Below are 23,037 nucleotides of genomic sequence, written 5' to 3' on the forward strand. Positions count from 1 at the left end.
AATCAGACCTTTATCTTAGATTACCTGTTCACCTGCCTGCAAGCAAACTTGGGTTAAGTCTTTTTAGATGAGAGTGTATAGAGCTGGCAGGGTGGGCGAGTGGTCCACATTATCATAGCACTGACTTGATGTCCTCAAACAGACATGGTTCTCACTTATGTGTTCAAATGTGTTTAAATACACTGTTCTTGTGGCCATTACATTACATTCAATGCATTTACCAAATTTCTGTGTATATTTTATAATGTTAGCTACTGGCTGCAGCTTGTTTGAACCCTATTAGAAGGTGCCAGATTTCAGTCAAAGGCCTGATATACTAAAACAAACATAATCAAAGCACATTGGCCTAATTTCAGTGTAGCGTGCAGGAAAGAACCCTAGGAATAAATGAGACAGACAGGTATAAATAGGTTGAGAAACAGCTGGGATGAATGAAGGTGATTGGGAGAGTGATAAGGTGCATCTGCTTACCCTAATTAGCAGAGCAGAACAGAGTGGGGAGATGTAAACAGTCAGCCAGCCTAAAAAATAATACAAACATTTAGGATTCATAACAAATGTTGTCTGTAAAGGTGCATCCAGGCCGACCGTGGTGTCACATGGGATTTCCACCAGCCCCATGGGGAGTTCACCACTCTGCATTTCAGATGCAGTGTTCACACCCCGGACCACGTTACTAAATTGGAGAAGTTTCAGGTGTGTGAAGCTGACACCCTAACCACAGGATAAATCAGATAGACTGGATGGTTAGTGCTTCATCAAGGAAGGTTTGTGTAGTTAAAATTATTAGATATAACTTGTAAAACAAACACAAAAAAAATATGTGCTACTTTTGTTTCAGATATATTAAAGATGATTTTATAGGTCATCCAGAGGTCCGAATTGAACACAAAATATCTAGTTTTTCTGTGCTACTTTATTTGTGCAGGTCAAATAGTCGTTTCTGTTAAAGGTACACTATGCAACCGGTGTTGATTTTCCAGCGAGGCTCCCCCCAGAGGGCGAAAGTAAAAGTGCACTGTCGTAAATATGCACAGCTGTTCTCCTGGTTTCTCCGTCAAGCCAGGCGCGGTTGTTTTGAGCTTAGCAGACAGGCGAACGCAACGAATGACTAATGCTGCTGCGTTCACACCGCAGCTGGCGCGACAGAAGCAGCGAGTTTACATGCAAAGTCAATGGTTGAGGCGCGTCAAGGCGCAGCAAAAGGTCCCGCGGCACGTTTTGAGCAGCAGGCCCAGCGCGTCTGAGCAGCTGAAGCAGGGAGAGAGACACAGCGCTGATGATCAGAGGCTATGATCTCTCCTCTTAAACAGTTTATTGACGCCTAAATTAACTTAAAATGCAGAAATCTGCCGGCAGAATATGCAGTTTGGATTATTTAGATGAAAAACACCTACCAGCTGCCTGGGTGAACCGCGAGGAGGCGACCTGGCCAGAGGCTGCTGATGAAGGGATTCCTTCTGTCGGCGCACCGCTGGTATGTGGGGGTCTGAGCGGCTCCGACAGAAAAAATATTGAAGGCAGGATAATAATCTGAATGAACTGACGGCACTGATTACGTTTTCAGGTGGATTTTCTCATTTAAACACATATTAAAACTACTTTATTCCAAATGATCACAGCAAATATAGCTGCAAGGCAGAGAAAGGATAGTGAAGCTCCGCCCAACGCGCGTCAGACACACTTTTGCACCGCGCAGCCAGAGCAGCAAAGCTGCTTCAGCCGCGCGTCAGAACTAACTGGTACAAGCAGCAAAAAGGAAGCAGCAGACACGATTTTGCTGCTTTTGCTGCGTGAACGTAGCATAACTGCACAAAGATCGCCACTGTGCTAGCAACGAGAATGCTTTTAACTGGGGGGTGTAGCAGTTCTCGCCGTAAAGCAAGACTGACTCTCACGAGACTTCTGAGCCTGTGGGTGCGGGTCGGTGCTCCTGCAATTGCAAGTGCAGTATTTCCCCCACAGACCACCAGGGCGGCCGAGAATACCTTTGTTCAACCTGAAATGACTCATTTAATCATCCAAAACGTTATGGAACACATTAATTAACTGAAAAATGTTGCATAGTGTGCCTTTAATGTGGGTTTTAGGACAGAATAATTTTTTAATTTCTGCCGATGATGTTGCCATCCCAGCAGACATTAGCGCTACGCTCGTTACCAAATAAAAAGTTATCGCATAACATAATATGGCATTCCTCTGCTGGCATTGAATATAACAGTGGGCATGTTTACCTCATATAACGGCTGGAATGATTGTTTCATAGTAGCAGATCATCTACCTCCCTGCCGTTACCCTTGACAACCCTATAACATTTTCTGTCAATGTCTCGCTGTCGACATTTCATAATAAAATCATAGGTCAGAAGTCGATTACCGGTGCTCCAGAGACGCATGTGGCTCTTTAATGCCCCCCTTGCGGCTCCCTGGAGTTTTTTCAAAAAGGTATGAAAATATAAAAAGATGGATTTTTTTGTTAAAACAACAAATGTAAACATTTCTCTCAATGAAGATATGCGTCATAGCCTGCAACACAGGTTTGGCGCAGCGTGGTGCCAGGCAAGTGGATGTTGAAATCAATGCGGCAGGTGTGTCTCGGGCCATGGATCCCAAAGGGAAAAGGAAGAACTGATCAGAACAGGATTCAAAGAAGAATAGATTGAATAATTTTCTTTCATTACCAATGCGGAGGGATTGCCTACATGTTTGCTTTGTCAGTAGAAGTTGTCAACTAATAAAAGAGTAATTTGGAAAGACATTTCCAGGGAAGACATGCCAAATTTGCAGGCACCCACCAAGTTGGGAGTGAGAGAAAAGTGCGATTGCTTTACTTCTGGATAAAGCCGGGCGTACACTGTGCGATTTTTGGGGCGATTTTCCAGTCGTGCGAGAATCTTTCGACCAGGCCGACTTTCAGCCTGATAGTGCGTCTTGAGTTGTGTAGTGTACAGGGGGTTACAAGCGGCAATCAGCCTCTCACGACAACAGTCCAGAAACAAAACTGATCTAGAGAAATGTGTGGAGGAGTGTGCAGTGTGTGAAAACCTGATGAAAAACTACAGGAAACTATGTTTCACTTCTGTAATTGCAAACAAGCAATACTGCATCAAATATAAACATTGACTTTCTCAGGTGTTCAAATACTTATTTGCAGCTGTAGCATACAAATGAATAGTTAAAAAAATCATATTTCTGGATTTTTTTTTACATTGTCTTATTTTCCTCGTATTTTTGCCTTTTTTAAATCTTTGTCATGATCTATAGTCTTTCGCTATTTCCCTTAATGTTAAGTTGGATATTGGGCAGGTTAATTAACTATACGCATACAATGAGGGACTGCTGATAAATGAGGGCAAATTATATCTAAAAACTGCAATAAATTTTATTTTAAGAGCTTCACATAGGCTCACAAATCTCCTTAGTTTGAGATGAGTTCATGTTAATCACTTTAACGCTTTTAAAACATATTTTCCAATTAAGTAAACTTTAGGTCCCATTTGGAGCTAGAAGGAGTACGTTTTCTTAATAGTTCAAGTTAGGAACTAATTGATAAACCTAGCTGTAAGATGTCACAAGAGATGACACAGAATGATCTGTACAAGTGTTGCAACCATGCAGAACAAATCTCAAGACTGCCAACATAATAGTTTTAGCTCATATTGCTGCCTGATCTTATTTGATTCTGGGGTGCTAGAACCATCAGAGGAGGAATTGATTATGTAACAGCTGTACAAGCTCTGATGTAACAGTGCTTGTGTGGTCTAAGTGAGTCCATTTTACATAGAACAGAGACCATTTTTAATGATAGATGCGTCTGAAATATTAATCTATTTTACGGATATCTTTTTTTGCCCACCAGGGATTTACAAAAGCCCTAAAAGTAATGAGTTTTCACAGCAGATATAAAACTAATTGGAGTGCTGTGTGGCATGTGAGGAATACTTAGTGGTTGATTATTGCAGTAAGACAATGCAAAAGCAGCCCCTGCAAGATTTTGTTTCAAATGCTGCTTCATCAAAACTTTATTTCATTGTTCATTTTCCTCTTTCCTTTTAAATTTTTAAATGATAGAAAGCAGATAGCCCAGTGGACGTCTTTCACCTCATTTTATGACTGCTTTTGAGAAAATTTGTAATTCAGAGGCTGTAAGATACACACAAAGTATCTATTCAGTTTCTATAATTTATAAAAGAGAGTCCTCTTAGCTATAACAAATGTAAAAGGCTTAATAAGAGACGAGTGCAGAGTTATTTCCGTCTGATTACACAAAGCTTGGATAATTACAGCTCCTTTATACCATGAGAACTATGGCTTATCACTTCCTAGTGGCGACAACTTCTTTATGCATTATTCAACAAATGCAAGTGCAGTCCAGCCCTCTGAGTTTTGTCTGTACATTTGCAAAATACCACAATCTTGGATCATACATCTGTAATTATAAAAATGTGGGGGGGTTTTTAGGGTGCAGGTGTGTGCGTGTGTGTGTGCAGTCCTCTCAGGATGATTAGATTATTCTCCATTAAACTGGCTGCGCACACACAGGCCTTAATGAGGAAACAGTTTAAGTAAAGCATGGCTCAGTGTCTTGATGTAAAGTAGAACCTGGGGAATCCTTCTTATGTACTTAACAAAGCTGATAGAGCACGTTATGCATCGCTGTGCAAACTCCCAGTCAGAGGGTGATGAGAGATAATGATGACAGAGAGGAGAAAGGAGGTTGTGGTACTGTTTCTTCATACACAAATGTAGCTGTTAATATTAAAGATGTCAACAGTGTTTAAGTATATTTTAAATAGAGTTTTAACAACATACATAATAGATTTTATATTCCGTATAATGATGGAAAGAGTACAAAACATTTAAATTATAATAATGTTATTGCAATCGTTCAGGTGATGGAATAACAGAATTAAATATTATTGATTTTTAATAGGTTTAACTGCGTTTTGGTTGCTGGATGGAGACCAAATACTGAGACCTTTCTGTTTACTCGATCTTTTTAGATAATGAGCGACTGTCTCATCGGCGCACCTTCTGTGCCATCCGTGCCTTGGCTGCTGTTTGGATAACCAGATGGGGGCTATTGGAGGATTTGCTGTGCATGGCTCATTTTGCTGTCTGCCACACAGCTTGTGGTTGAATGTTTAGATGAGACCAGGGACTAGGTGGAATAACAAAGACACAATTTAAGAAGCCTGCCTTTTCTGAAGCAGGGCTGAGCTTGTTACAGGAAGCAAAGCTCCTTCTCCGTGCGCTAATTTGCTTTGCCTTGGTCGGCGAATAAGAAAGACTACCCTGTTATTATTTTTCCCTTCTCATTACAGAGTGCTGTGGCTGACCTTTTGCTCTGACACTGACACAAAGAAGTGAATTAATGGAGAAAACACACACACATGTTCTTCAAAATACCTAATCTCCTGGTTGAATGAATGTTTTTTTTAGTAATTTCAAGTCCTTTCTGATTTGAACTAAATAATATATATTGTCTTTTTTCAAGTTGGTGTGCACATCCGCAGTTTTGTGGGAGTGCATGGCAGCCAAACAGGAAGAGCAGGAAGGTACGGGCAGACAGCACCTATGTTTTACAAGCACGTTCATGGTTCACTGTAATCGCAGAGGTAAAAAATATTGTAAAAATTGGGACAGACTTTTAAAAATGACTACAAGTGCTGCCTATGGGGTCAAACTTTGTATCAAAGTTAGATTAGGAATACACTTTCTGTATTTCTCTTAAAATCTCAGTTGCAGCTAAAGCAAAATATATAGGTCAGAAAGGTACGCGTTAAGTAATCGTCGTTAAACAGGTGCTCTGCAAAGTTAAACCTGAGGTTTTACTGTGTGCAAGTAAGGATCTTTCAAATTAATCTACCTGAAAACATCTAGTAATCATCATGCAGTCGGTTTTATATTTGTAGGCTTAGTAAAAAGAATCACAATTGCAGAAATGAAATTGTCCTTTGCTGATTTTGATGGTTTCCATTAAACCATTGAACGGTAATTATCATCCCATGAAATGAGTAATGAGATTCTCACAGCATGATAACCTTCACAAAAAATCCAACCATGTCCAAGTATCAAAATATCAACATAAATCAAGTGTGTAACAAGATGGAAATCATTCGAACTTGTTAGTCTACATTTAGAACCCATTCCCATTACTTAACATTAGAGCAGCAGCTGAATGCAATCCTCTGTATTATCTACAGATTAATCTCTCCAGCTGCCTAATTACTTTGAGCCGTTGACTTTTGATGGAACAACAACTAAATTTAAACTTATGAAAATGATAGCACAGCCAGAATGACAGAAACTGTATTTTTTTCATATGATATTGTATAGTTTAGGATTTCCAACTTACTTCTGACTTTTCATTAGGCTGCCAACACATTCAAATTCCTTGTTTCATTAAAAGCAGTGCACAAAATCATGAGAGAATAAAACAGTGCAATTTTTCCTTATGTCTGTTGAAAATCTCTCTTTCTTATGGTCAGTCGGAGCCTGAATGCATGCAGACCTTAAATAATTCTCAATATGTTGTTGAACACTAATTTCTTTTAATAGTTTATCTTACATTTTGGTTGTCATTGACTTAAATGTAAACATCCCATTGATATTAAGATACACCCGATACTTTGTTACAGAATGTACATTAAAAAGCATGACCTGGTGTTGCCTAATATGGGATTTACTGATTTGGAAAAAGAAACGCGGTTGAACCTGAATCTATTCCTTAGTGAAAAACAACAAACACAGTTAAATCTGATCCAATGAGCCCAGTCTTTGTACCAACATTTGTTTATAATTTCACAACATGAAGAACCAGCCATAGTGGGTTTTTTCTCTTTACTACTATTGCTTTAAATACAACAGACATGTGCTTGTATTTGTTATGGCAGTAGCACCTAAAGGCTTTATCCTCTGGTCTACGATTTCACTCCTCAGTTAGACAAGACAATGATGCAGTGCGTTTTCATCTCTCTATTTCAAAGAAACCAAGTAGGAGTTATTTCTTACCAGGAATCTGATGCAACCTCTTTGTCCTTCGTGAAATCTTTCCTTGTCTTGTCTGCACTGTAAGTCACAAAATCTTAGAATGCACACAGTCACCTTTAGGAAACATCTTCACTAAGTGAATGACTGGACCTTAAACTTAGAACATTCAATCAAATCTAGTCATCACGTCTGTGGATCAAAACTGAAACAATAAGGTGATGATCAAGGGAGAGTTGTTTTGCAAAACTTAGAGACATAAAGACATATATGAGCTGCTGGCCAAAGAGCCAGACATGCATTAGGCTATATTGTCCTTGTCCTGGCACTCAGTGATGTGTTACACTCTTCAAGACACATGTTTGACTCATGCTAAATAGGGAGCTTTGTGAAAATCCCATCTGGCTCTTTGTCCACCCACTGAGAGGCAGCACATATTTACATGAGTGTGAGCCTTTTTAAACGCTTAGATTCCCGTGGACAAGCAGACATAACCACACAAGGCTTGCTGAAGTTGGCAGTTCACACATTTCCACAAAGTTACTTACAAAAGTAACAGAATCATTTACAAAATCACCCTGATGCACTTACCAAAAAGACACAAGCCTAGACTGAGTAGGACAAGATAACAAAGCACTAAATGATGAAATAGTCTGCCAAGAAAGAGGGGCTCAGGAAGGATTCTACAAAAAGGGGGATCAGTACGGGAGACGAATGGAGGAGATGTGTTGGATCATATGTCAAGATCTGTCAGGGTCTTTGGGATCAGAGAGACAGATTGCAGATCTGACTCTATGATGACAGGAGAGCAAGAGTTCGATGGGTACAAAAGATTGAGGAAAAGAAAGTTGTTTGGTCAGACAGCAGATTGCAGGGATGATAGGGGAGTTTTTAGTATCCTGTGGAGCAATGAAGTGACAACCAGGGAAGATTTACAGTAGAGAGAGAGAAGTCAGTACAAGATATGCATTCAATAAAAAAAAAGTGTTCTATAAATCCCAGCAAACTCAATTTTTTATAGGTAATTAGCGTGTCATTGGTCATCCATCTCACTCAGGGTCTAACAGGCAGCCAATCGGAAGAGCTGTGTTACTGGTCACAAATAACCAATTTAGCTGATTCCCCATGCTCCCTTAACTTCTGACTGATCCCTGATTACCTTACACACAAGTACACTGTGAACTGAAATGCATAGACAAAATCAACAACAGACAACAAAGCATACTTCAGCCTCCTAAAGTCAAGGTCCTGTAAAGACCAAACACAGCAAAAGATGAAAAAGGACAAAAAAGATGTGGAGTGAGAGTGTCAGGCAGTGGAGGCTTAAATGTATTTGGACTGAGTGGAAGAGGATATGGGACATGATAGATCAAAGGGAGCAGTGAATTGAAAAAAAGAATGTGGCTTCAGTATACAAACAGAATGATCGATGGGGAACTACTGAGAAAGTCAGAGTTTGGCTTTGGAAAGGATGGGTGGAAATGCATCAAACTATTTTTACTATAATACTATTACAGAACTTCTCTTTTCGTCATTTATTGGAGACCTTCACACTGAAATATTTTTATTTAACAGCTTGTGTCTCTAAAACAAGGAATTCAACAAGCATCTATTTTCTACATAACCAACTCTTATTCGGAAACCTGGAACTCCCTTGTTTGTGGAATTGCCTCATCATTCTTTGGCCAATGCTGAACCTTAAAAGACAGTCAAACCTTTTGCCTTTTTCATATTACCCATATTACACATGTTGCAATCCAATCATCACTGTAGTTCAGAGAGAATTTTCCAGTGAGGAGATCAGCCACAAGAGAGATCCACATTTAAGGTCAGAGAATCTGTCAACTTTGCATGTTCTGCTCATATTTCACCTTTATAGAAGAGTGGAAGAAAGCACATGTTAAAAGAAAGCCTATTATATATTAGAAGAGGCTTCTTGTCAGACAGAATCAGAAATGTTTGTCTTATGTATTTCAGTGAAAATTACATATCACCATTAGCAAACTATTATCCCTACAATGAATCGGAGTGGCAGCTTTATACTGTTAGGATTAACTTTTTATTTAGACATTTATAGACAAGGAACCTGAACAGATTTGATAGGACATTGGCTGGAGCTAAAACAGGGCAGTATTAGAAGGAAACTTATTTTTCTGAAAAAGGCTTAAAACTGAAGGTTTACCTTCCAACAGCATCACAACAGTTTAACATCTTTGTTAAAATCCAAGAATTAATTTTTGCTTATAAGCAGTAGTCCAGTTGTAAAAAAAAATATATAAAAAAGGGGGATGGTGTAATTTTTTATTTTTTTGGAAGCATTCATAACCTAATTAATATATTCTATTAACCTAAAGCAATATGCATGATGTGGTTGTTACATGTCAGGTATGCCGGCACCTTACAGTAGAACTGCAGTCAGTCCCTGGACTGGCATGGCTATCATAGTTAGGGACTAATGCAGAGGACAAATTTCCCACAGCGATCAGCTTCTTAGTCATGGTAGGCCACTTCTTTGATTTTACTTTGGAAAATCTTTGACAATGAACTTATTAAGATTTGTAAAACCTCACAAAACATTGCAAATGAATATCTGAATCCTTTCAAGTCAAGTATATTTTATTCAAATTCAATCGATTATATTGAAACAGCTGATATCTGAAAAAAACTGCTTACAAATTCAAATACATAAGAATTAGCCTGTAAATGAAATAAGCATATATAAAATCTAATATTTTACTAACTTTTATTTTATGTTTATCAGAAAACCAGTATTGCTTCCAATGGCTAATTTAAAGCAATCTAAGCTACATGCTGGCAATTAATGAGTTAAAACTATTCTAACAGGTCCATTTATCAGACAACAGGCATCCTGCAAATCACAGGAGGGACCTTGCAGTCAGATGTCAGACATTGACATCACATTTGGCAGTTCTTTCAAGATAATAATCTTAATAATCTGTTGTGCAGAGAATTACCTCCCGCCCTAAACTCATGCCCATTGATGAGAAAACAGATTAAAATATGAACGAAAAGGGAAATTTTAAACATATTCTTAATGTTTTCATATTTCTTATACATGGAAGCCTTAAAATTGATAGTTTTGGTGGACAGATACATTCGAATTAATAGGATTTTACTTGTAATGAGACACGTTTCACTCGATGTACTTTAGTCAGTGTGCGATGAATAAATTCTCTGCTCACTGAATGGCAATTCTCGATTTTGCTATCAACACCATTATAGATAATTTCTGACATTTTATTTGTTAAACTCAGAACCTGAAACCTGCTGAAGATACCCTCTCATCCTTATTTTTAAATTTATTATCCCAGACTTATGAAATTCATACCACAATCACAGAGAGCAGGTATGATTATGTGGAGAAACTGGCATAATTCTAAACCCATTATTTCTCAAACTAAGCAGGGGAGGAAGATCTCAGCAACTTAGAACCAGGAACCTACGGAAGATTCCCTCCCCTCCTTATTTCCCATGCCCTCAAATCACTTTGGCTTTGCCGCATGGCCGTGATGCTGTTAAGACCAATACAGCTACTTGGAAGCGCGCAGCCTGCAAAATGTTAAAATGGCAATATTATTCCCATTACTGTTAATATGTAATAGAAATGTACACATTCAGTGATGAAATGTCACAGGGGATGGGATGGGGGATGGTCATTTAAGTAGGAGGATTATTTCAAGATTTTTTTTAAGAAGGGGGATGCCATCCCCCCTCATCCCCCCTCAAGTGTTATAAAACCTGCAGACATTAAGAAGCATTAAATGTTTCGAATATTGCTCATTCAAATTCCAATCATATTAAGATTTTAAGGGGGGTAAAAAAAAAAAACAGAACCTTGTGAAGCTTGAAAAGAGTTGAAAAGTTTTTAGAAAAACGTTGTGTTTTGTTTTGGGTAATGGTCAGTGATTAGTTGCTTTCCAATTTTTTTTCAATTTTTAACTTCCCAGGTGTGTGTGTTTTGTGTCTTACAATTATTTCCTGATCATAAAACATGGTGTGAATCTGAAGGAAAAATATCATAGCATTTAGATGAAGATTATTGAACATTTTGTCTTTTTAGCCTAACTCAAAATTGATATTTAGTTCAAAAGGTAAAAAAATATATATTAATACTAAGAGGAGGGACTGACTTCCCGGAATAAGGGTTTCAACAATGAAAAGCAATGGACAGCATATGAGAAGTTTTGGAAAATTTAAATCACCGGATGCTTTACCTTATAAAACCAGGAATCTAATCTGGGTCCCATACATTCAAGACAATGACTTTAACTACTAACCACGTCTCCAAATTAAACTTTTGACATATTCTGTAATGACCAGAAAACCAAAGACCTGAAATTCAACCAAAACAAGGAGAGACCTTTAAACCGTTTATTGGAATATGAAACTGCCACTGGTTGATTCATCAGAGTAAGCAACTTGAACTTCTGGAAGGAGATTGGACATTTTATGACCAGGCAAAAACAGAGGGAAATGGGACAGAGGGACCAGCTTTCTGAAGATGCCGGTTTGGAGTGGGACATCACTGGTGGACCTCAGAGGATTCCTCAATCTGTCAAGGCTGATTTGGAGGAATCCTTCTTTGACAGTTAATCGTTGGTCCAGGGGAATGCAGATCAGTGAGAGCAGAGACAGGCACAATGAGCAAGAGGACAAAACTTTAGACTTTCGACAGATTTGTCATTTTGTTAACACAACTGTAAAACAAAAAGAAATTTCGTTTGGAAACAGCTCACTGGACAATTTCATCTTTTTAAAAGTGCAGCCTTGTAAAATGGGAAAAATGACTGTAAATTTACAGTTCTAAATTTTTTTTTTAAATAGAGTATGGAATCTGAGAGCAAGGTCAGAGTCAGTGCCAGGGGATACAAGATTCAGAGACAATCCAGGGGAGAATCCGAGAGTTAGGTCTGGGCACAGAAAACAGGTTAGAGATCCAAAACCAGACTATGGCAGGTCGGATAGGGTTTAGGAAGGCTCAGAGAATCAGGCGGCAGAATCGGGTAAGAATTAGGCAGGTAAGCGGACAGGAATGCTGGAAAACACCTGTCTGATGGCTTGTAATAATCTGGCACTAGTGACTGGTCTGAGAGCTGGTTATATAGTCAGGTAAGCAAGTGAATCTGATGAAGGCATATTGGAAACAGGGCAGAGGTGACAGGTGTGTTGAATTCTGATTCAAAACAGAACTAGTGCCAGGAATCATGACACGAAAGTTAACGATAAGAATAAAACTAAATGCTCATCATGATGTCATGATGTTTTTAAGAGATCTGACCCACATGCAGGAAACCACTCAGAGAACCAGAGTAAAAGTTTAACAGGTTTATTGAAATAATCAATCCAGGTGATCCAGGGTAACTTAGAGAGCTGGTGAACCAGAACTGGAAGTGAGAAGGGAAGTTCAGAGGTTAGTTCAGGGTCCGTGGGAACTTTGAACAACGTCTTGCAAAAATCAGAGATGAACGGGACTCACGTTAGTAGAAAAAGGTTCTCTTCTCAGAATCCAGTCGGTGTGGGTTTTATCCAGAGATTGGGGGGCTCGTTGAAAGGTGGACAGGTTCTTGGTTTGGTTGGTTGGTTCCTTGAGGAGCTATGGAGCAGACTGCCACTTAGATTTCCAGGAGAACTTGAATGAGTCGTGTTGAGATTAATCCCCTGTGTAGCTCAAAACAATCCTTCCAGGGGGAGAAGGCCAAAAAATCCAGTTTGCAGGATGACTTCCCAAAACTGGCAAACACTCTGGCGACGAGGTAGTGGCAGTCCACCGCTTAAGAGTCCTCCGTAATGAGCACAACCAGCTGCAGGTGTGTGGGAGGACCAACGAGACCAGGGCGCCAACTGGTGGTGGAGGGAGAGAACACAAAAAACAAACAGCCCACACACACTGGATTCCTAACACATGACAGTTCTATTTGCCAGACTATTCCTCTTATTTGAAATTTATTTATTGTTCAACATTATTTAAGAACCAATTCTTTAACAATAACAATTACTACTTTGTTAAGATTAACTTTTTTTTCTTTTTTTTAAAGTGTATATCTGTGTACTAGTTTTTACTGTAACACCTGTGTCTGCAGTGGTCTCTAAAAGTTAAAAATCTCAGATGACCTGCATCGGATCAAATGAGATGTAATTTACTTTGACTTTGTCTGATTAGATTGAATTCACTTAATATTTATTTATGGTTGTTGTAAATTTCCATGAAAATAAACAGCAAGTATGTTATTTTCATGGAAATAAAAAAATCCACTATACAAGGCTTTGTCTTGATCCAGATGGTTTGATTACTAAAAAATTCTGTCATTGTCCCTGAAATGTTTTTCCACATCTCCCAGCTTTTTACATTTTTCTTATAAATATCTTAAAGATTTTACAGACCACTGCTACAGATGAAGCCTCTGCCCTGTTCCTGTCCTGTCTGTCTTTGTTCTATATGTAAAAAATGAGGGACCTCTTCCAGCTGGACAGAAGTAGGTCTCAGGAGGAGTAGGGGAGTAGCAAAGGGTGAGTAGGGATGAGATAGATCTGGCCAGAGGAGATACAGTCTGATGGATGGCCAACAAATGGAGCGAGAAGAGTGAGGAATGAGAAAAGAGAGAGACAGAGGGATGATTGGGAACCATTATTCCATTTCCGTCTTGTCTGGCTTCTACATGATGAAGGTCATTATTCACATACAGAGTATAGCTAACTGTACAGCTCACAGCCTTCCCACCCTTTTTTGGCATATTTTGTGTGTTCACCTTTTCTGTTTCTGTCTCATTCATTATGTGTTCAATGTAAACTGTACAGGTAAATCAAACCTAATATAAAGCATTTGACATTTAACATGTCAAAATGGTTTCTCAAATGGTTTCCCAATGCAAAGCCATATAGCTGGCTTTACATTCACTCATCTGCCCTCTGAATTTAAAAAACATCATATTCTTAACCCATTTGTGTTGAATATAATGTTGGCCATAAGCTTAAATTCTTCTGTAAAGGTAATGAGAATAGAGTAGCATTCTCTTTTGAATTGATGCTGTCCAAAGATGAAAAAAAGTATAATTCTTAGTTTGGTTAACTTTCAAACACTCAAACGACATTAATTAATTGATTCAAGTTTAAGCACAACTATTTTTCTGTTTTAATGTAATTTAATCATCCATTTTCACTACACCCTCAACTCAATACCATCTAATGATTGGGCTCAGCTGTAACATTTCAGAAGCTGATTTGCTCAAAAACGTGTGTGTAATTGGAAAACAAGCACACTGGGGTGGGAGGTCTTTTTCAATTAAACCCAATAAAGCACACTTGGTTGACCAGAAAAACACTAATAAGTTATTGGAGCTGCTTCTAAAAATATGCAGTGTTTACTGCATTCTGTGTCTGTTACAAATAGAGACGTGCAGCGTTTCTGTAAGCTTACCATTCTGTTATCAATGATGAAGCCGCAAAACGTTTGTTTGATATTAGGCTGAAGAAACTGTCTGTGTCACATTTGTGCATATGACATTTCAGCATACTTAATCTCATTAAATAGAGTGAGTTATCAAGTGAAACATTAGGCAATCATTTAGTGCTGTTCCACTAAAAATAAGCCAAAGTCTTTGTTTTAGCATCAGCTCAGTCAGAATATTAGTGAATGAATTAGATACGTGAGTGAGTCACTAATAATGAGAGTTGAGGGGACGGGGATAGTTGTGTTTTCAGGTCTTATAACAGGTTTAGACTTCTTGATATCTAAATTAGGTTCAAGGAAATGATGCATACATAGAAATGTTTTAACATCAAGCCATTGTAGGTGTGCGATGAATAAAATACAAAAAAATTATAAAAAAGACAAATCAAAATAGAGCTATCAGACAAAATCTTAAGAGAAAGAACACAACAGTGAGGTGAAAACATGTCCCTAATTTAAATCTAATTCTCTAATTCAACATCTGTTTTCCTTTTTATACCCACAAGCTTTTAAACCTTAAGCCTACTAATGAGTCAAGCTGCTGCATGTGGAATAATTGTGTAATTAAATTTGTTTTGCACAGGAGCAAATTATTTTCTAACAGGATTTTTAGCAGATAGGTCAGAAAAAGTATCTTTGGTTTGCTTGAGCTGAACAAATAAAAAAATCCTAGCTGTCTGTATAATGATGTGTTTGTATTTAGGTTTCCTGTCTCAATTTGCACTGCAGTTAATCATTTTGTTTGATATTTTGGCATTTTTATGCCTCCATACTCATATTCGTCAGCTTCCACTTCCTTGGGAATGGGTCGCGGGGGACAGCAGTTTTAGCAGAGACTCCCCCCTCTCCCCAGGCCCTACTCAAGCTCTGTTGGCAGCTGAGAGTCATAGTCCTTCTATTGTGTCCTGCGCTGTCCCCTGGGCCTTCTCGTGGTCGGACATACCTGGAACACCTCCAAAGGGAGGCATCCGGGGGGCACCCGAATAAGATGTCCAAGCAACCTCAGCTGGTTCCTCATATGGGAGAGTATCGGCTCTGTTCAGAGCCTTGCCTGGATGGAGCTTCTCACCCTAACTCAAGCCACCACTTTAACTTGGTGGGGGGGTCTCGGTGCTCAAATGATCCCAGAAGCTATGTTATCAAGGCTTAAATTACTCTGGTAGGGTCTCCTAAGCCAATTAGGCTCATGTTGCCCTTATGATGATAAAGAAGCCCTTATGATGGACACAAAATTGAGGCAGGCGATGTTGCCCAGTACAGTGGAGCCAGGGACCTCACCCTGGAGCTAGGTCTGGGGTTTGGCTTTCCTCCTCATAAGATACGGCTGGGCCAAGTCTAATTCTTTTCCCCATTGAACCCAACACCTGGAGGGGGAAACCATGAGGGACTGATGCAAATAGGATTTGATAGTCTTCAGAGGCGGAGGCCTCTGTGACCTGATCCACGGATGCTTGTTCCATCCTAACTTAACATAACCATAGAATCCTTCATATGAATTAAGCTATAGCAAAAACATAGTTTCTGTTAAAAAAAATAAACAAAAACATCATCGTTAGGTTCTATACATTTTTATGATTGACATAGAATACCTTTTTTTATTCTGTTTCAGCTGCATCCAGGTGAAGCCTTCACAGTCTATCACACCAGTCCTACACTGTCCTGCCTGTCCAAACCTGTGGTGCTGTGGACTCAGCAGGATGTGTGCAAGTGGCTGAAGAAACACTGTCCTCACAACTACCTGACCTACGTAGAGGCCTTCTCCCATCACGCCATCACAGGTACAGCAATCAACAAAAAGCACCCTTAACGGATTGTGTGGAAGTTAGGGTTGGTATGAGATTTTCATGGTTTTTGTAATGAGAGGGAAAATGCAATGGTTTATCATATAGCGCTGATTCAGTGGCGGCTGGTGGAGTTTTCTCCGGCGGGGGGGCAATAAATTCAAAGTAGATGTATACCAAAAACCTATCAAACGTATACTAAGTCATCAGACCAGTATACTTCTATGAATGCCAACAACAAAAACATTATAAAAACACTTTATAAAAACTAAACATAATTTCATCTACGGGGTTACTTTTTGTACATACATTTTGCCCTTCTGAGTCTTTGTGAAGGCAAATCTGTGTTTTGCATGGTCCAATATACTGTCACAAACCTAAAAAAATAATGTACCAGTTTAAGAATGGAGAAGCTCTAAGTGAGCTTTATATTTTTTAATACATAAAAAGTATTTATTTTCTCAGAATGTGTTTATTTAATAGCAACTATGCAAATGAACTAACATCTAGAAAAAGTACATTATATTATATTATTTTCCATGGGAATCCCAGATTGTTCATGCTTCTTTGACTTTTCTAAAAACTACTTTAGATCAGTCCTACCTGTCTTAATCCATGCTGGGTCAGATCCTGACATCTGAAAAAGGATGCTGGGAAAGCAGAATAAAGTGTTAGCCTCCCTGCATGCAGTTAGCCAAGTCTTGTAGCTAAACCAGGTCCTAGAAAAAGACAAGTCTCCGGCTGATCAGGTCCAAATGATTTCACCTCCAGCTTCTCTTGGTAAGTTTGCTTTAAGGGACTTACCTTCCACGACTCGACCGGTCAATCAGCAGCACTACAACTGTGACGACAGTTTCTGTCACCTCAGGGCACAGCTCTCGTGCGCCCGAGCTCTCCTATGCCTTTGTATTGCAGTACAACTTTTAATGAGAGTCTAGGGCGGAAATACGTAATGAATCCGATTAAAAATGAAACAGCTTTATTCGTCATTAAATATTTATTTTGCACATCTAAAAGATATATATCAATATACTTTGAAATATTAAAATTTTTATTTGTAGTTTTTATGTATGTCTTAATCAAGGTCATTGAGTGGGTGGGGCGTTCCCTAGGGCGTTCTATTGGCCAGCTGCCACTGGGCTTCAGCTATGAATTAGTTTTCAATTTGATTATCCTCAAAAGATACTTTTTCTAAATTGACATTCCTCAATAAATAAAAGTGAAATACAAAACTAAACATGAATTGCATATTTTCAATTAATTGTAAGTGGAAAACACAACTATGGAGGACCAGCTCTACCATGTTTAAAAATAAATACAGAAGAAAAAAAAGATTCTCAATAAAGCATTTAATGCATCGATAAAGCATGCTCCTGTTTTTCTACAGAAATGCAAAAACAACAGGCAGAAATAAATAGCATTGAGAAAATAAACAGGGTAAAAAAATACAAAGGAAGAATAAAACAGACAAAAATATTATAACATGCACATAAATAAATACTTAAAAATAAGTAATTAATTAATAAATTTGAAGCTTATAACGGACAATAAATAAATAAGGTATTTATTACAAAGCCAAATAAAGACGCTAATTAAGAGATATATAAATTTATGTCTCACTGTATAATTTAATTTCTGCCTACATTTATTTCATTTTTCAGGGCAATTAATTGTATGCTTTTTTATTTACTGAGCATTTATTCATTTCTGTATTTATTTTTAAATACGGTAGAGCTAGTTCTCCATACAGTACACAACAGCAAAATTCAACTCTAAAATGTATTTTCCAGATGCCACACTGTAGTAAATATAATCACAGCAAGCTGAATTAAAAATCAATTCACTTAGGACAGTGATTTTTGATTTTGATTTACTGAAACACCTCCCTATAATAATACATTTGCAAGTACATATGTGTATATTAGCAATTGCACACACTTGATCATTTACTGACTTTTGTATATTAACTGAGGCAGTCAGAAGATAATGACTAAATAATACTTATTTAGCTCCTATTTAAGTCGGAGGGTCCAAAGTACTTTAAACTATGTTCAATCATTTATGCACTGATGGTTGACAGTTACATTGTAGCCAGAGCTGCCCTGGGGCACGCTTACAGAAGCAAGGCTGCAGTACAACAAAGCACTCTGACCACCATCACTAGGAAATGGAGGTGAGGTGTTACCCAAGAATACAAAAACTGAGATGGAGTCGGGGTTTGACCTTCCTGAATCCTTCCCTCACTACTGTTGCCCCAAATGCATCAAAATTAGCAGCAAATATAGCTTTTCTGCGCTCATTACATAACCTGTGCAAATATATAGATGCCAAAAAACAAAACTAAAAGTGAATTAATTTTAACAGTTGTTAAATCCATTAGAGGATTTTTTTTTTTCTAACTTGCTCATGTATCACTGGTTATCATAGTGACATCTGCTCATGCTCCTTGGAGCACCTCTGGAATTCACACCCCAGTGGAGCAGAGAGGAGCGAATGTAGTGCAAATTTGAAGGGTGAGAAGTTGGTAGTGGTGAGGAGCATAGCAGAACCAGACACAATGCAATTTAAGGGTTAGGTAGCTCTTCTGCTGTCAGCCACTCGCTATGCTAGCTGTTCTAAGTGTAGTTTCAAGCTTCATTTCAATTATGCGTTTTTCTTCTTTATTTTCAATGCCATATAGCAAGTGTTGTGTTTTTAAGGATTGGAAAATATTTCCAAACAGTTTTAAACCAGCTCACTCAGAGCGCAGAGCTGCAGGTGAGTTAGGGGTTGCACTTCATTACTTTATGTTCCGTTCTCTTCTACATACACAGATTTCTGTTGGATTTATGTAATTAGCTGTCGTCTAATTTGTCGTAATTAACTTCTAATATCAGTATTCAAGATTAGTTTTTACTTTTCAGTGGTCTGTAAAGAAAATATCAGATTTTTCCCTTGGACCAATAGATTTTTTTCAAAATACAAAATAGTTTAGAGTTTCTGTTTTACCAGGGTTTACAAAAATATGCATTAAAAATGCTATCACTTAGATAAAATTTTAGGTTATGTAGCTTAGCATTCTCAGGTTCAAAGGGATTTCCACTCCATAATCTGCAAGTGAAACTTAAAGACTTAAGTTAAAACAACACAAAGCTGGAAATAAAACAGATTTTCCTTATTTAGTTAAAAAACATATAGAAAAATATGAAGGTTCGTCTACTTATTGAAATTATTCCCAAACCTTGACAGACCAAATGGCAATTTAGGGCTGCGCAGGTAACAAATTGCTGAATGGTGCCGTAGGGTCAGTTACTAGTCAGGCTACATTTGTATGTAGACACACAGGCTTTGAGAGGATACTTGCTGTATGTAGGCTACGCACTAGCTTTAAAGTTAACAAGCTGAGCGGCAAAATGCTTGCAGGCACTTGTACCTGCTTTTATTTAGATCTCAAACTCTTTCTGTCTGAAACCTTGCTAGCAACATCATGGTCTGATTACGGTAAGTCATAGAAATAATCCTACTGTCAAGTATCTCAGGAGCAGATGCATTTCTACATTCTTAGATTGAAAGCATTAAGGTAAATATGAAAATGAGAGAGAATTCAAGCATTCCATTAGAGATGATATGCAGCACGCAAATAGTAAACTTAAATTCAAATACATCAATAGCTCAAGTAATAGGAAAGAATAGAAAAAAGTAGCAGTCCATGACTCCAAATTTGAAGTTTGTTGCAGTAAATGTTAAGGGTTTGCATTATAAGTGGTATTTCTGCTATAACTGAGGGGTCTGCCATGTCATGTTGCACCTTTTTCATTAACGTACGATAAAGAGCTTTACGGCAGCACGTTATTACTGTATGAGAGCAATCAAACATTGTTTACATGAAAGCCAGACGTACACTTCAGTATGTTGCATAAATGTAGCAAACTGCAGTGAATATGCAACTGTACAATAGTTAATATAGATATTGTACAATAAAACCTACCTCTTAAGAAATTTGGGCTGATATGCATTTTCGCAATAGCTCTGGGATGCAAGGCTGGGAGGACGATCAGTGTTTATGACAGTGCTATTTTAAAAAGCTCCTGTAGGTGGAGCACTACTCTAACAGCCATTCTTAACATTAGAAAAGCCATCTCTGTGGTGTGACTTCAGGTTTCCTGTGACCCTGAATAGGAAAAGATTCATGGTTCGTGTAGAAGTGTTCCCATCACAATAAACAATTATTTGGTGATTATATTTATAAATGCTTTGAAGAATGCAATACTCGAAAAAAAAGAACAAGAAAAGGAGTCCTATTTGTGAAACTGAAGCCAAACATTATTTTTTTGTATTACCTTTTTCTTTTCGGACCACTTTAAGAGTCATTATTGCCCCAGCCAAGGTAGAATTGGTTCCCATTTGCCCGAAGACACCATTAATACGCAATTTAGTTTGAAGCCAAATTGAGGGAAGCATTCTCCATCTAAAAAAAGCTTTTGTTTTTGTGTCTCTTTTCTTCCTTTGACAGCATACTTTCCCTATCTGCAGGCTATTATTAGGAGCTGCATTAAGTCTGTCTGAAGGGAATTGATTTGAGCTCCATTCATCTGCTTTGTCTCATTTGTACACACTTATTCACAGAGCAGGGGCAGAGGGGTTTTCTGGGACATTCTGGTACTGCTGTTGGCAACCTTGTAAAAAACAACAGGAGTTTTGAACAGGCAAGGCTAAGGTGTTAATGAGTATATAGACCTAGAAACTAGCTCATTTCAGTTTGGAAAATTCAAAGTATAGTTACAAAAAAACTAATGTTGCTTTATTCTCAATAATATGTGTACACAAAAGTTGCCTGTTAGATGCATTTTTTTCTGACACAGTAGGAAGCTGGAAGAGAAGCAAATAATCAGGCTTTAAAGAGCATGTGTATACAAAGGCATAAATGCAATGCGTTGTTGTTAAAGACTGTTTTGTCTCTAAGGGGGGAAGCCAACTAAATGCTGGTTCTGTTCAAAGTTTAATGTAAAACATGCGATTGCTTTGCATATTTTCGACAGAAAACATCAGTTTTTTAAAAGAACAAATCTCATCTTATTCAATTTTCCCCCAAAAAAGTTTTTCTTGTTAATAGGGATGGCCAACCTCCAACATTTAAACACTTACAGCACCTTGTGTATATGTCTTCATACTTCTTGATTTTTTTTTTTCCTTTTACCTTTGTGTCATATTACCAGAGACTTTAATGCATTACGCATCTCCACACACCTAAAGGCATAGGTGTGTATAAAGAGTGCATAGAACAAGACATTTCCACATATAAAAAAAAAAAGGTTTGTCGCACTGTGGGCGGGAACGTTTTTGTGAATTTGTACAGTATTTTACAAAAAATGAAAAAGTTTGATAATGAATACATTTCCAAGACTCTGCCTGAGCTAGAACTATTTCAATCAAAAAGTGCATAACTTGAGCAGATAGCTACTGCTTGATTCATGGCATTGCTCAGTAATGCTGATATATAGTTGATAAAAGGGTTTGTCATGTCTCCTTTTACTTGGAATTCTACAGTTCCTGTTTAAATAGTATAACATTTCTCTAATTCCCTAAAATCCAATAACCCTTTTGTCTTATGGTCTAGTTTTATCAGTTTGAATTATGAACGTTGCTTTGTTTACATTCTGATATTTATTCAAATATAATGCAGTTTGAGGAACATTATTTGTTTCTATATACATAGTGTAGAAGCACTGCACCCAGTGGGACTTCTTCAAACCCACACGATCAAACCCTCAAAGCTGTTCTGCACTGTGAAGCCAATCTCATAAAATATGACTTTTGCTTTTCTGTTAAGGGAATTTACTTATATTTCATGTGCTCAGAGACCAAAGGAAACTGAAAGCTGCCTTTTGATTTTTGTTTTTTCTGGATCATCTGTTTTATCCTGCTTCTATCTTCCCTGCTAAGGATTTCAGACCACATGCAAGCACACTAGTTGCTCAGGGGAAAAATTGCATCAAGAAATAAAGTTTATCATGTGTTGAAGATGAGAATTCATATTTTTGCTAAAGTTATTATAAAAAAAATCAGAGATTGAACTAAAAAAACAAGAGGAAAGGGGAAACCAGAGAAGCATATGATGCTTGGATATTTAGATGAAGGAAATTGGAATAAATGGAATGATATAGAGAGGGAAGCACATGAGTAATGAGTCTAATTATGTTTTGGATGTCGTACAGAGCTGCTGCAGGTATGATGGATTCCTCCTCTTGCTGCACAACTGAAGGACATACTGTAGCTCTAGTTACCACAGCAGTCTCTGTACCATTTTGTACCTAAATGCATAAAGGTCTTTGGGCTGTATCTGTATCTGGCTGTGCTGGATTTTAAATTCCATTTACTGAGTAATGATTTGTTAAATGTATGAATCCTGAGGGTTAATTGTGATAAAATACCACCCATAAAAATTTAATAAACTGAAAAAAAAAAGAAAAATATGGTTTGTTTCTGTTGCCATCATGCTTAGTTTTGCATAGTATAAGGCTATATGGCTAAACAGTTCACAAATAGCTCCATCATTTATATAAATCATACAGTCGTTGTGCAAGCTCAAACATAATTGATGATTTAGTTGGTGGTAAATGTCACACATATTTTTCTTGTGTTTAACAACCATGTCTAGATGACAAAACACTATCATTTACATATTTGTCTTCTGCAAGATTTGTGGCTAGGATTCCTTTTCGACCTGCCATATAACAGCAGTATTTTATGGCATTTAAAAAGTCTAATTCAATTCAATAATTTCAATTCAAATATATTTCATTTATCCCAAGGGAAATTA

General features: G+C 37.8%; 1 protein-coding gene across 3 annotated transcripts in view; it reads left to right on the forward strand.

Moving 5' to 3' along the window:
* LOC119774154 (sterile alpha motif domain-containing protein 10-like) overlaps positions 1 to 23,037 on the forward strand; it is a 77,471-nt gene that overhangs the window by 39,974 nt on the left and 14,460 nt on the right. For all 3 annotated transcript variants that reach the window (XM_038271537.1, XM_038271535.1, XM_038271536.1), the window contains one exon: positions 16,067 to 16,235. In XM_038271537.1, coding sequence (XP_038127465.1) covers positions 16,067 to 16,235 — 169 coding nt within the window. The remainder of the gene's footprint in view (positions 1 to 16,066; positions 16,236 to 23,037) is intronic.

This window comes from Cyprinodon tularosa, unplaced genomic scaffold (genome assembly GCF_016077235.1).
Source record: "Cyprinodon tularosa strain WSP-4 unplaced genomic scaffold, ASM1607723v1 ctg8, whole genome shotgun sequence".
Classification (NCBI taxonomy): domain Eukaryota; kingdom Metazoa; phylum Chordata; class Actinopteri; order Cyprinodontiformes; family Cyprinodontidae; genus Cyprinodon; species Cyprinodon tularosa.